Raw genomic sequence first — 14,998 nt, 5'->3', positions numbered from 1 at the left:
TTTCATTTGAACAAAGGATTCCCGGGCTATAAAAAGAGGTTTGAAAATTCTTTGGCTAGCCCTCACTCATGATCATTCAGCAGAGCTCTGTCCCCCAAATCTTCTGACCATCCATGTCTCATACCCAGTCTTTCCATTTCTCTGTGCAGTTGTTTTAAAGATATTGATATGTATTATGTTCATTGCTGCCTCTTTGGAGTGCTTACAGTCAGAAGCTTAGTAAGTGAGTAAAAATTAGCATTTTAAAAAAGTAAACAGTATAGTTAAGATTTTTTTCCCCTTGACTTGAAGTCTCTTTTTTCCCTTTTCTGATTTCTCATTCTAATTGATTAAGTGATAAGCCATCATTGAATACCAGTTTTATGCCCAGCCTAGTGGTAGATGCTATGATAATGAAAACGTATAGAGCATATATGTATTAAAATGTCAATAAGTATAGTTTATTGAGCACTTACTATTTACCAGATATTGTTTGGAATACTCCAGATATTTTGTCTTATTTAAACGTTACAACAGCTCTGCAAGGCAGATAACGTTCACCATTTTACAAGTAAGGAAACTGAAACTCCTCAGAGAAGCAAAATGACATCCAAAGTCAGACAACTAGGAAGTGACGCACTGTCACTTACAGATCTCCATTGAAGCTCATTGCTGTCGTGATGCCTCTCATTATCTCTCATATTCCATTGATTTAACTTATTAACAAATATTTGTCAAGTGCCTACTGAATTAGTTAGGGCTTTCCAAAGACAGTACGTGCAAACATGGTGTAGGAAGAGATTTGAGAAGAGATGTAAAATGCTTCCTTGTCCTGGAGTAATCAGAGAGAACCACCTACAGGAAATGGAACTTGTGTTGGCTCTTTGAGAATGGATAGAATATGGCCAGATGGATGATGCCTAGAGAGAGACTTAAAGACAGAAAATAGACCTCCAGTGAGTACTCTGTAAAAGGTATAAGGAAGTTTGTTAGCCACTATTGAAATGCTGCATGATAAACAAATTAAATATCCCCCTTTATGTCTGCTCCCTAATGAAATACTACTAATAAAGATAAAACAGTTTAAATTTGCAAACTCATGAGGATGAAAAGAACAGAAGAAACAAGAGTGAGTGATAGTCAACAAAATTTTAGAAGAATGCAAACAAATAAATGAGTGTTAAACTGAGTTGACAGAATGGAGAAAACCAAAACCTAAAGACTTCAAGCAGCACTGCAATTCAAACCACAGGACTCCAGAAGGACTTAGGAGGTATCAGGTACCTCATAGAGCATAGAGTAAGGAATAAGTAAAAAGGCAGGGTTGGCGGTGCACAGTATCTCTGCAAGTATAGTAAGAGACACATGAAATACTGATCTAACAAAAATGTGGTATTGAATATCTTGAGGATAAAAAGAAGTTTATCTGGGAGTTTATCCTCATATTCTTTAACAAAAAAATCAATAGATGATGGAAGGGTAAGGGGATAAAATGTTTGTGTAAGAGAAGAGTAATATAAAAGCTGAATTTTTATTTTTCGTAATAGGAACACAGTAGATGGTGTCTAAAACTGGGAAGAATAGGAAAGAACAGGAAAATTAATATAATCATACTACTTAGAAATATGAAGATAAAGAAGAAACAGCTAAAAGTAGTTGCTACTGAAGAGCAAAGAATTTGCTTTTTCATTATAAGCCTTGGAGTAATTTAGGCTTATTAAATAGTATGTGTACTTTATTTTTAAAATGTAATATATGTGTATTATGAATTTGTTTTATATGTTGAAAATTAAAATTTAAGAAATTCTTAAAAATTCAAGATAATTCAAATATAAAAAAAAAAGAATGAAAAGAAATTATAGCCTTATAAAATCAAAAACACCATGAACAACAGGTATTGGTGAGGATGTGGAGAAAAAGAACCCTCATGCACTGTTGGTGGGAATGCAAACTGGTGCAACCACTGTGGAAAACAGTGTGAAGCTCCTCAAAAAGTTAAAAATAGAACTACCCTATGATCCAGAAATTCCACTACTGGATATTTATCCAAAGAAAACAAAAATAGTAACTTGAAAGGATATATGCACCCCTATGTTTATTTGTTTATTGAAGCATTATTTATAATAGCCAAGATCTGAAAGCAGCTCAAGGGTCCATCCATAGATGAAAGGTTAAAGAAGATGTGATATATATAAATATCACATGTATATATACATTCAGTGGAATGTAAGAAGATGTCACACACACACACATACACACACACACAAAATATTACTCTGGAATATTACTCAGCCATAAAAAGGAATGAAATCTTGCCATTTGCAACAACATGCATAGACCTAGAGGATATAATGCTAAGTGAAATAAGTCAGTCAGACAATATGATTTCACTCAAATGTGGAATTTAAGAAACAAAACAAGTAAGGGGAAAAAAAGAGGCCAAAAAACAGCCTCTGAGATACAGAAAACAAACTGATGTTTTCAAGAGGGGAGGGGAAGGGGGGATGGGTAAAATAGGTGATGGGGACTAAGAGTACAATTACTGTGATAAGCACTGAGTAATGTACAGAATTATTGAATCATTACATGATGAATATTGCATCAGGATTGATTATATTGATTCAACATTCATCATACAGCTGATGTGTATTAACTATACTTGGATTTTAAAAATAAATAAAAATTTTTAAAAATTCCAGCCTTGGCTTTGTCCTTTGTCAGCTCTGTGACATTGGGCAGGACACTTGCCTTACTGAGCCTTCATTTCTTCATATATAAAAGGAAGGAGGTTGGAAAAATGATCTCCAGGATCTCTTTAAGCTATAATATCCTATTCCTATGATTCTATAATAAAAATGATAATGCAATATAGCAAATATCTCAGAGGTAGAGGCTCGAATTTCCCATATTTTCCTTTTTTGGTTGAAATCAGTCTTGAAGAAAAATTTTCATTCTGGTCTCTGCGAAGAATGCAACACCAACCTTCCACTGTGGAACCTGGGGCGGCAGTTGACTATGTACTGGCTCAGGCACACAGAGCTTTGTGTTATTTCAGTATGAGTTAGGGTTTTTTTTTAATATTTAATATTTTTCAGTATGAATCACAGGTGAAATTTCCATGCCATGTGTAAACAATTTCACTTTTTTATTGAAACAATGAATTCAGGAATGTTACATTGGGATATCAGCCATTTTACTTTTATCAATGTATGGAAAAATGCTTTTATATTAATTTAAGAAATGATGTCATTTAATATAGGGTAGATCTTATAATTCAAGGTCAGCAAATCTCGGGAGGTGATTTAGGTCAGCAAGCTAGCTTTGGAAAAGGAAAAGGATATTTGTCTTCTCAAGCACTTCAACCAATTTTCCTCTCAGACTTTGGGGTAGATGGTGGAATAGCAAGGTTGTAAGAATGAGGCTGTAGCTAATAATATCTTTGTTATTGAAACACGTGGCCCTGGAGAATTTATTTCCCCTTTCTGGGCTTCAGTTTCCCCACCTACAAAAGGAAAGGATTAGCTTAAATTATATTCAAAATGCCTTTTTACCTTTAATATTCTGTGTTTCCTTTTTCCTTACTTTATGTGTGTATTCAGACCATTCAAGAGATCTGATTAGGTGTGGGGGGTTTTCCTTTAAAAGTTCAGGGTAGTAAGAGTAAACTAAACTCTTCTCTGCTAAGTGTCACTCACACTTAAAAAAAAAAAAATCTGTTCAGTACTAGATACAAACAAAAGAGAACTATTTTTTTTGTTCATACTGGTTTTATTTTTTAAGAGGAGAAAATATTTAGAAGTTTGATTTTGTCACTTTTTTTTAAATTTTATTTTTTTTAAGATTGATTTTATTTATTTATTTATTTATTTATTTGACAGACAGAGACCACAAGTAGGCAGAGAGGCAGGCAGAGAGAGAGGAGGAAGCAGGCTCCCTGCTGAGCAGAGGGCCCGATGTGGGGCTCCATCCCAGAACCCTAAGATCATGACCTGAGCTGAAGGCAGAGGCTTTAACCCACTGAGCCACCCAGGCGCCCCTGATTTTGTCACTTTTAAATTTAGGTGCTGGAAAAGTAAGACTTCACAAGTGATTATCCTTTATGTTTACACACCAGTACACAGTTTACAGAGTACTTTTTTCATATATGTAATTTGAAAAATACATTTCTACTGTACCTTAACTGTATATTTGATGTGTGTGTGAGGGAGAGAGAGCATGGGTATGAATATGCACATAAATTCGCCTCTGATCTCTGTCACAAGCAGTTAAGGAAGCAAATGGTGTTCAGAGACAAGGAACAGACCATGAAAACCATTTAGCAAGTTACCTAGGTACGCAGAAGGACCTAGGGTTGGAAAATCAGCTCTAGCAGCAATAAGTAAGACTAAGACCAGATCCATCCATAGGCCATAGTGCCTCTCATATCAGCTCTATAGCTCTGTGTACTAGTTCTGGACAAAAGGGAAAGTTAGGAATCCAAGAGAAAAACAGAGCACATTGTCCTCAAAAGTGGCTTGCTATTTATTTGTTTAGCAAGCATTAACTGAGTGCTGGCACTGGCAGACACTGTTGGGGATTAGAGATGAACACAGCATGACCCTTAACCTTGGTTGTTACACAAAAGGAAAGAGTCAGTGAAAGATGGGCTGAATGTGCCCAGAGTATGTAATGCCAGCTGTCCGGTATCGAAAACAAAATACTGAAGGGTGCCTGAGTGGCTCAGTCGTTAAGCATCTGCCTTCGTATCAGGTCATGATCCCAGGGTCCTAGGATCGAGCCCTACATTGGGCTCCCTGCACAGTGGGGAGCCTGCTTCTCCCTCTCCTCCCTGCTCATGCTCTCTCTCACTATCTCTGTCTCTCTCTCTCCCAAATAAATAAAATATTTAAAAAAAAATAAAATACTGGTTTTACAGTGTATGTCCCTGGAACTGATGTTAGCCAATGCTACGGGACTCTTTGAAATATGCTGATTCCATAGGTTGGCATTCTTTGTCTTCTCCAGCTTTAGGAAGCAAGAGAGCAGGAGGTGAAAAGGCTACCTTAATTTTATTTATTAGTTTGTTTATTTATTTGACAGGGAGCACATACACGAGCTGGCATGGGTGCAAGGGTGGGGAGAGAAGAAACAGACTCCTTACTGAACAGGGAGCCCAGGACCGTGAGATCATGACCTGAGCCAAAGACACACACTTAACTGACTGGGCGATCAAGTGCCCCAAGAGACTCCCTTTAAATACCATCCCAAAAGTGTGGTCAGTGATGTTGGGGTCATATATTTACCTTTCCTCTTTTAGAGTCCGAAAGAAGAAAAAAAAAATGTAGTGAATGGATCGTGTTTGGGAAACATTGCCTCGTATCTGGCAGAGTTTCTTTTAATTCTATTTTTCCATCTTTGCAGCTAAGATATCAACATGGACTAGGGACTCCAGACTTGAGGCAAACCCTCCCTAACCTGAAAAACTTCATGGAACATGGACTAATGGTCAGGTGGTGAGTACCTTTATCTCTGACACCCAAAAACTGGAATGCGGATAATAATCCTGAGAAACTTTCCTGGTTTCCCATTGCTCCTCACCTGCCTTCTGTGTTTCCTTCTTTATTAAGATGCCTGAAGAAAAGGAAAGGCAGCCATTTTCATGTGTGGGTCTAACCCCCAGTCTTGCTAAGCAGGGTGAAGCATCCTCAGGAGGAGAGTGGGCTCGAGGGATATTGTTTGAACACTGGGAGGTCAGCTGGGTGCGGAATCCTTGAGTGTGATTCACAAAAGGGAGATGTGGGGCCACTAGGACTTCCTCAAAGAACAGGTGAAGGACATAACTCCAGAAATAACAGCGTGATCAGTGGCTGTGAGAGTTAAGGGAAAAAAGCAGACAGTGAATAGAGTCAGCTTGGCAGGACCTAGTCTGAGACCAGGAGACACATGCTAGAATGTGTCTTATATTTGATGTCAGTGCCTATTGTACCATGAGGGCAAATTGCTGCTTGCAAATGCTTTGTCAAGATAGACTGGCTCGTTGAAAAAGAGAAGGAGCAAGAAAAAGTCTATTGCAAAAACGTGAGATTGGTTCATCTGACTTAAATAAGTGGAAAGCTGTTTGTACTAGCCATTGAGTAATTCTCGAAGTTTGAATTTTTGGGCGATGGGCAGTAACTGACAATCACGTAAATGGAATTCAGGCCTCAAGAGCTAGACAGCTGGGAACAGCATATTTTCTTCTAAAGAACACTGGCTCCTCGTCCGCCATCTTTCTCTAACCTACTGGGTGAACCTAAAGTATAACTTCTTAGAAACTTAATTTCCTCATCGGTAATCCCTGCCCTGCTCATCTCACCGGTTTGTGGTGAGAATAAATAAGAGGTTAGACAGAAAAATTACTTGTGGGGAGGAAGGTACAAGATTGGTTTCATTTTCTTCTGTGCCATAAGGATGGGCCTTGAGAATAATGAGAAAGTGACATCTTTGACCTTTATTTTGACATTTTTTATTTTTGTCCTCTTTGAACCTCAAAATGCGTGTTCTGGTTATATGATTTTAGATAGGACTCCTGTTAAGTCAATGCACAATTGTTTAAAGAATCCTACTACTCAGAATATCAAAATAATTAGAAATACCTAATACTGATGTGGACCTGTATGCCCTGAGGCATGAGGGATAGGAATTGAGTTTTAATGTAAAATAATAATGAACCAGCAGACATTTACTTAGTGCTGTCTCTGTGTAAAGCTCAGTGAGAGGCACTCTGGAGAGTTAACGGGAAATGTAAGATTCTATCCCTACCCTCAAGGGGTTGTGATCTAGTTGGAAATAAGATATATAATTAATGAAAGGCTACAATAATGCAAATGATAAATAACCTAAAATTATTTTTTAAAGAGGCCACCCATAATACCACCTGATGAATCACTAAATGAACCTTGCTCAGTCCAGACAGCAAATTGTCCCAGTATTATTTGTTGAAGACTCTATCTTTTGTCTACTATTTGGTAATGTCATCTCTTTCATGTACCAAGTTTACAGAAATGTCACTCAAAATAAAACTTCCCTTCACAGTTGCATTGTGAACTAGAGAATCCCCGGCTTTTTCCACAGAGGCAGGCCCTTGACTACACCATGGAGAGCAGTCAGAGACTCCTGTGGGAAACAAGATGGGACTAGGCCAAGAATACCCAGGTTTTATTTTTCACTCTAAATTCATCCATCAGAAAAGGCCCTTGTCCTCACAGAGAGAGTGAGAGGATGGAGAGAAGCCAGGAGTGCTACTCCTAAATCATGTTCCTTCATAGCAAGAAAAGGAAGATATGCCCAATTTTCTTGATGTCTGATAGAGTGAAGCTCCTCCTACCTATGGTTCTTCGAAACTCTTTTGATTTTCCTTGACTTATGAATTATATTTGTATGATTTGACAGTTTTATAATAAAGGTCTTCCTTACTATGAACTTGATATCTTTTCCTCAAAGATTTTATTTATTTATTTATTTGAATGCAGAAAGAGAGAGTGAGCTAGGGAGGGGCAGAGGCAGAGGGATGAATGGACTCCCCGATGAGCAGGGAGCCTGATGTGGGGCTCGATCCCAGGACCCTGGGATTGTGACCTGAGCCGAAGGCAGATGCTTAACTGACTGAGCCACCCAGGGGTCTCCTGTATCTCTTTATATATTTTCTTTCTGTTTTTTAAACGTACTCAATGAAGTTTTAAGATTTTCTTCATAAAGATCTTACACATATTTTATTAGTCCCAGGTAGCTTGCCATTTTGGTGGTTATTATAAAATTTTTTATTAATAACATCCAACTTTTTTGTGGTTAGTATACAGGAGTACCACTGACTTTTGTATTTTGAATATATTTAGTAACCTTGCTAACATTAATTACAGTAGTTTGTCTTAGATTCTCTTAGATTTTTCTGTATATACAATCATACTATTTCAGTGAATGATGGCATTGTTTCTTCCTTTCTGTTTTTACTTTTATTCTTTTTCTTATTATATTTTATTATTAAAGAGGAGCAGCAATAGTGAATAGCTTTGTCTTACTCCTGACTTTAAAGAGAATGCGTCTGCCTCTGCTCAGTGGGGAGCCTGCTTCTCCCTCTCCCCGCTGCTCTCTCTTGCTCTAATAAATAAATAATCCTTTATAAAAAAGAGAGAGAGAGATTGCTTCTAACTTTTCACATAAATACTATATTTATTGCGGGTTTGGATAGATATCCTTGATTAGCAAAAGGAAATTTCTCTCTATTCCTAGCTCACTAGGTGTTGTTTTTTTAAATCATGAATGTGTGTTATTTGGGGTTTTTTCCATTTTTTAAAATTAAGTTTTTAATTTTAATTCCATTATAGTTAACATACAATGTTGCATTAGTTTTGAGTCTGCAGTATAGTGATTCAGCAGTTCTGTACATTCCTCAGTGCTTGTCAGGATAAACGTACTCTTAATTCCCATCAGCTCTTCCACCCATCTTCCCACCTACCTCCCCTCTGGTAACCATCCGTTTGTTCTTTAGAGTTAAAGGTGTTTCTCAGTTTAACTCTCTTTTTTTTCCCTTTCTTCATTTGTTTTGTTTCTTAAATTCCACATGTGAGTGAGATCATATGATATTTATTTGCCTTTCTCTAACTGACTTATTTCACTTAGCATTTTACGCTCCATCCACATCATTGCAAACGGCAAGCTTTTATTCTTTTTTAAGGCTGAATAATATTCCTGGGTGTGTGTGTGTGTGTGTGTGTGTGTGTGTGTGTGTGTACACATACACTGAGTGTGTGTATTTTGAATTTTATCAGATGCATATTCTGAGTCTATTGAGATAGCACTGTATTTGTTCTCCTTTACTATATTAATATGTTAATAAGTATTAATACATTTTCTAATGTTAAATCATTTTTGCCTCCTGGGATATACTCTACTTGGTCATGATGTGTAATGATTTTTTCCTATGTTATTAGATTCAGTTTGCTAATTTTTAGAGTATCTACCTCTGTGAACTGAGATGAGGCTAGTCTTGAATTTTTCTTTCTCATCTAATAATCTTTGTCTGGTTTTGGTAACAAGGTTATAAAAGCCTTAAAAGATAAATGGAGATCTTTCCTTTCTTTTGTATTCTCTGGAACAGTTTATAGTTTGTGTAAGATAAAAATTATCTACTATTGTGAAGATCTGATAGAACTTAGCAAAAACCTAGTGTTTTTTTATTTGTTGAGAGAAGAAGTACAGCCTTTTAACTACTGATTTAATTACTAAAGGTCTATTTATGTTCTGTTTTCCCAGTTCCTCATTAACTACTTCAGTATGATTTCCAGTTCTGTCAGTAGACTGAAATTCCTTTTATCTAAGTGGATGCCAACCTAAATGTCACTTTTCTGTCCTTATCCTACTCTGTTCCACATCTGGCATTTGGCCTTCATCGAAGCATCTCCTCTCTTGTCTTCCTTAACACCAGCCTCCGCTGGTTTTCCTCCCTTCTATAGTTCTTCTCTGTTTTTGGTGTTTCTCCTCCTGTATTTCCATCATTAAATATGGAATTCTCCATAGCCCCATCTTAGGTCCTCCTCTCTTTTTCTCTCTCTACTCCCTTCTCATGTGATCTCATCCATTCCCTCAGCTTTGAAAACCATTTCTGTGCTGATGACCCCCACAGTTATACTTTCAGCATAGATCTCTCTTGCCAGCTCTGCCTAGTCAGAGATCTGCTTGATGCTTTCCCATGGAGTATCACAGGCCCCTCAGCCTGGACATATCTGAAACTGTCTTCTTCCTGTCAGCAAATGCTCACACTGGGGCATGATCCTTGATTCCCTTCTCTTCTCCTCTCCCACCAGATCCAGTCTGCATAGTGTGTGTATCAAATCCAGCCACTGCCGCCCATGTCTACCATGACTGCTCCAGTCCAGGGCATCACACCTTCTCTTGCCCCAGATGGCACTAGTCTGGTTTGTCTCCTAATTTCACTCTTGCCAACACCCCCCACCCCATGTTCATTCCCCACAGTAGCCAGAGGGGTCTTTTAAATTTTAACTATATCTTAATCACTCCCTGGTTTCAGTGGCCAGAATGAAATTCACACTCTTTGGCATGGTCTGCCTGCCCCTGCCTTCTCCTGTCCTCTCAGGGGTGGTCGCTGTCCTGGCCTCCTTTTAGTTACGGGGAACAAGTTCTCTCCTGACTCACTGCTCCTCTGTCTAGGAGTCTAGGATGTGCTCTTCCCCTTCCTTCTCTCCCACCACCATCATCACCTGTCCCCTCATATGGAGGGAGCAGTTGTAGAAAAGGCCCAGTAGCTTTATTGGCAAAGGACAGACCACCTTGGCTAGCCTATGCATTCACATTAGGAAGCAAGAGAATCTGGGTTTTGTGGTCCTTCGAGCTTATACAATTTGGGACTGCTTTTCAAGAAAAAGAATATATGACTTCAAATAAAAAATTAGCAAAATCTAAATACTTAAAAAAACAAAGTTGAAATAAATGACTGAAACTTTTAGAGATCCGATCCCTTTCTCCTGAGCTGACAGTTTACCCAAAATGCTTACAAAGAAATGCTTCCACATCCCAACCTGCCTGCCCTTCCTCTCCTAAAACACTGTGATTTCCAGCAACTCTCTTCCTAAGGTACAGAGAAAATAAATGGCTTTCTGAGCATGGTTGACCCATGAACCTATGGCAGTAAAACTAGAATCTAGGTCTCCTGGCACTGATCGAGTAAACCCATTAAGCCCTAAGCGCACACATTTACTCAGTGCCCCTCTGTGCCAACTGTGCCAAGCGCATTAGCACCGAGTGAGTAGCAGGGACCACTTTATGGTGCTCTAGTGAAAAATGGGCTACAGGTAGATGCAGAGCACCACAGAATGAGTGCTACGTGATGATTCCAAGTAGAAGCCACTGCAGGAAGCCAGGCTGGAAGTTACAAATGTAAACAAAGCTGGAACAAGCCCTTTTAGCCTCCAAGGAAATCTGAGAATTTTCTAACGCAACCGTGGACTAAGGAGTTACCTCCCAAGCCAGTGCTCCTTAGAGCAGAGGGTAAAAAAACTCACGCTCCTGAGGGAGCCTCTTACATCTTTTGTAAAAGAAAACACTTCCACGTTCCGTGTGGTTGTTACCATTCACAGATTGGTCCCCGTGGAAGCAGACTTGCTGTATGTTCTTTTGGTGTCGAGGATTTCAAACTGGCTAAGAATCAGTGCAGTCACTGAATTCCTCCTTATGGTAAGCTTCAAAGTTACTTGACAGCTTGTTTATTTTGTTTTTTAAGGACAGACAGTGTGATTAAAATTTCTTTAATGACGGGATTTTTTTTTTCTTTCACCTTACAGGATTCTGATCTAATATCAAAAGCATCTATCTGATTCATCCTAAAACTAACCCCTTTTCCTCATGAACAGACTTACATGGGGCACAGTGCTTGGTGCTTTAGGCTAGCTCTTTCCAAAAGAGGTCCTGTTTTTTTCATTAAGGATCACTTGATCCCATTGTAACTGCCAAGTAACATGGTTTTGAAAAGCAGAATTTCAAGTCAGAGGTTGTACTCTTGAGTCGTTTGGTTAAAAGCCACCAGCCTGCCATTTAAACATCCCATTTTTTCTCTTGCTACTAACTACAGTCTCAGATGCAAATTGACGTGCACATGCGCAGCTGACTCTCGTGCTGAATCACGGTCAGGGAAGAATGTATACACGAGCTGCGGCTTGATGCCTGCCAGTAAGACGATAAGTTTAAAACAGAGTCGCTGGGGTGGTTGTGAACAGGCTGTGTGATGGGGCCCCAGCATTCAGTTCCTGGGACAGGGCCTTGACTGTATTTCTCCACTGCTCTCTCACCCCTTCTCCGCTGACCCCCAGACAGACCACACTGTTTCCCATTTCAGTTCTTTACTCAGACAAGTTCCCACTACGCAGAAGAGCCTGCCCTTGCCTCTGCCCTGTCCAGGTTTTGCTCTCTCACTCTGAGTATGTCTGACCTCATTCATTCACTCACCAACAGGCACAATGGCAGATACCAAGTTAAATACATAGTCCCTCGGTAGCAGAGGTTCACTTCTCCCAGGAAGTCTTAACCACTATGCTCTTGAGCCGCTGAGGACTGTGTCTTTTTCATCCTGTGGTCCCAGCCTAGCATCAGGGAAGCCTGGAGTTATGTGAGTGAATAAGTTAGCCATCCGTCTTGTTCTGTTCATGGAATATACTCCTTGAACTTACATTCAAGGAGGGTATAGTCTATTTGAGGCAATGTGATGGAAACAAGCAGTACATAATGGAAAATAGAAAGTATGAGGTATTCTAGGTAGATAAGTTCTTTGGAACATTCAGAGAGAGTCATTGACTTCCTGATGTGGGGGCTGTCTGGGCTGAGCCTTCACTAAAGGAGGCAGCATTCAGTGGACCTAGAGAACAGGAAGAATTTGGCCATGTGAAGACTGAAGAATAGAACAGAGTAGGTTAGGGAAACAGTTGCCTGGTCATACTGAGCCTGAAAAGACTGTGGTTTTGAATACCAATTCCACCACTTACGGTCTCTGAAACTTCAAACAAGTTTAAGCTGTCAGCTTCAATTTATCTATAAAATGGAGTCATTAGTGCCTACCTGATAGAGTCGCTATGTGGGTTAAATATAGAGACGTCTAGCATACTGCCTGACACACAGCAGTCATGAAGGGGTAGCTGTCATTATAAATATGTAGTGAATAAGTGAATCATAGTTACTATCTCTGTCTTCAAATGTTAATCCAGTCTTTGTTATAGGTATTTTGTTTTTCCCTTAATATCTACAAATAGGTATGGTATATGGTTCTTGGTCACATTTTTTAATAGTGGCTCAGGCCATCTTGTAAGTTAATGATACAAAATAGCCATCTTCTCCCTCTTGCTTTCCCCAAGTCCTTTTTAAGACCCTTTGAGAGCCACAGAGATAAGTATCCTACAGATCTGTTTGCCTACCTACTTTTTTTGGTACCTACCTTCATAGGTGCCTTTCATATGGAGTTAGAAGTTATAAATATAAGTCTCTTACTTGCAAAATGTTCCATGTTTTTATTTAAGTTTGCAACAACCTTGGGAGGGCAAAACAAATAATCACCATTTCACAGATCAGAGAACCAAGACTTAGAAAGGTGAAGTGAAGTGAAGTGAGAGGCACCCGGGTGGCTCAGTCAGTTAAGCTGATTCTTGATTTTGGTTCAGGTCATGATTAGGTCATGATCTCAGAGTTGTGAGATGGAGCCCTGCGGTGGTGGGTGGTGGGCTCTGTGCTCACGGGGCAGGGGGCTACTTGAGGATTCTCTGTGCCTCTCCCTCTATCCCTCTCCCTGTTCTCTCTCTCTCTCCCTCAAATAGATAAATAAATATTTAAAAAAAAAAAAAAGTGAAGTGAATTGCCAAGGTCACATGCTCCTAAGTGATGGAGCTGGGGCCAGAAACCCAGATATCTGGCTCTTGTCTTTTTATCACATGATGCTGCCCCTTCTTAATCAGTGGTCATCCTTCTCTTTCTCTGCCCTTCCCCAGCCCTCCTGTCTCTGTGCCACATGATTTCGAACACCTGTTACCTTCCACAGGGAAATTTACCAGAGTCAAGTCCAGAGCACTAAGAAAATACACTGCTGTGGTATCAAGGCAGCAGTCCTGGTGAAAACACTCTTTGAAGCTTATCCTACCCCATACACTCAGAGAGGGAAGAAACTCAGAGTCAGAAAACTTTGTGAAGAATTGGGGAACTGTAAGACCAAAAGAAACAGAAATGATTATATGTTTCATCTCCATTCCTCAAGAAAAGAAAGCTGAAGGAAGCACATGGGTTTGCCTAAAACATATGTTTGCTCCCAGTGTTTGCCTTCCCCCAGTTTTATGGTTTTTTCTAATTGTTTGTTTGTTTGTTTGTTTTTCAGAATAAGACATGATAAAAGTGGGATTTCAAAACCATCTGTCCTGCTTTATATGTAGAGCTTTTCATTCCAAGTTTAATTTTTCTCAACTACAGAGCTTAAATCAGCAACTTCATGCAAGGCAGCGTAATACAGCAGAAGGAGCACTCGATCTGGGAATCAAAAAATGTAGGCTCCAATTTCAGCTCTGTCACTTAATTATCATTAAGTTAGTAGCACCAGCCTTATTTCCCAAGCATAGTTGCATGGAGCAAATGAGGTCATGTCTAAGTGAATGATAAACTAAAAAGGACTATGCAAAGTATTGTTAAGTAGGATTTATGCTTTTAACAATTCATTAACTATCTCCTCTGCATATAGCACTATTTAAGAGACAAAAAAAGATTTAAAAGTGTAAGGTAACTCCTGCTCTGTTTAGATGACAGTTGTTTAGTTTGGAATCTAAATGAGTGGATAAGACAAATTAATATTTTGAAGGACATGACTTGCAAGAATTTCCCTGTGCGTTGTGCATTCTTGCTGTCACGTTGGGTCTGGAGCCTGAGACCCAGCTTCAGTGTACAGTCTGGTAACTGCTGGAGGTCAACCTTGGTCTGAGTTGTTTGACGTTTTAGGACCAGGTGTGCAGTTTTTATAGAGACCACGTCAGTTTCCGTGACCTTATTGAAGATGGGATGCTGAAGAGAAGCATCGTTGACTATCCCGCAGCTTGCTAGAATAGTTCTCCGGATTCTTTCTACCACTTAATGGTGGGACTTAGGCAGAAGCAACTAGTGGCTTTGTGTTGGGTCATCTCACTTAAATGGTATAAATCTCTAGATGGCATTTCTGGTGACCTATATTTTATCTAGTCTTCCATTCCTTTTCATAAATAGAGAGGACCAAGCTGAACAGCTTTGGAAGGAAGGAAGGAGAGAGGGAGGAAGAGGAAGGCAGGCAGGAAGGAGGAACTTTGGCACATTTTAAGAAAGTCCCTTTTTTAAAACTGAGAATAATGAAAATCAAGAGCAAGTGGGCCAGTCTACTTTTTTTTTTTAATCTGAAGGTAGTACTATAATAGTTTAGCTTTTAAGCCAAGCTATTCACCTTTGAAAATGAAGCAGTATCCAGCATTAACATTTTTTGAAATCCTCTTTAAAA

At 39.2% G+C, this 14,998-nt stretch overlaps 1 protein-coding gene across 1 annotated transcript in view; it reads left to right on the top strand.

The window, feature by feature from the left end:
• UVRAG (UV radiation resistance associated) overlaps nucleotides 1-14,998 on the top strand; it is a 257,065-nt gene that overhangs the window by 226,572 nt on the left and 15,495 nt on the right. Inside the window, exon 11 of the mRNA XM_082682360.1 lies at nucleotides 5,380-5,471. Coding sequence (XP_082538486.1) covers nucleotides 5,380-5,471 — 92 coding nt within the window. The remainder of the gene's footprint in view (nucleotides 1-5,379; nucleotides 5,472-14,998) is intronic.

This window comes from Mustela nivalis, assembly GCF_964662115.1.
Source record: "Mustela nivalis genome assembly, chromosome: 9".
NCBI lineage: Eukaryota > Metazoa > Chordata > Mammalia > Carnivora > Mustelidae > Mustela > Mustela nivalis.
This window is presented reverse-complemented; position numbering and strand designations above follow the sequence as displayed.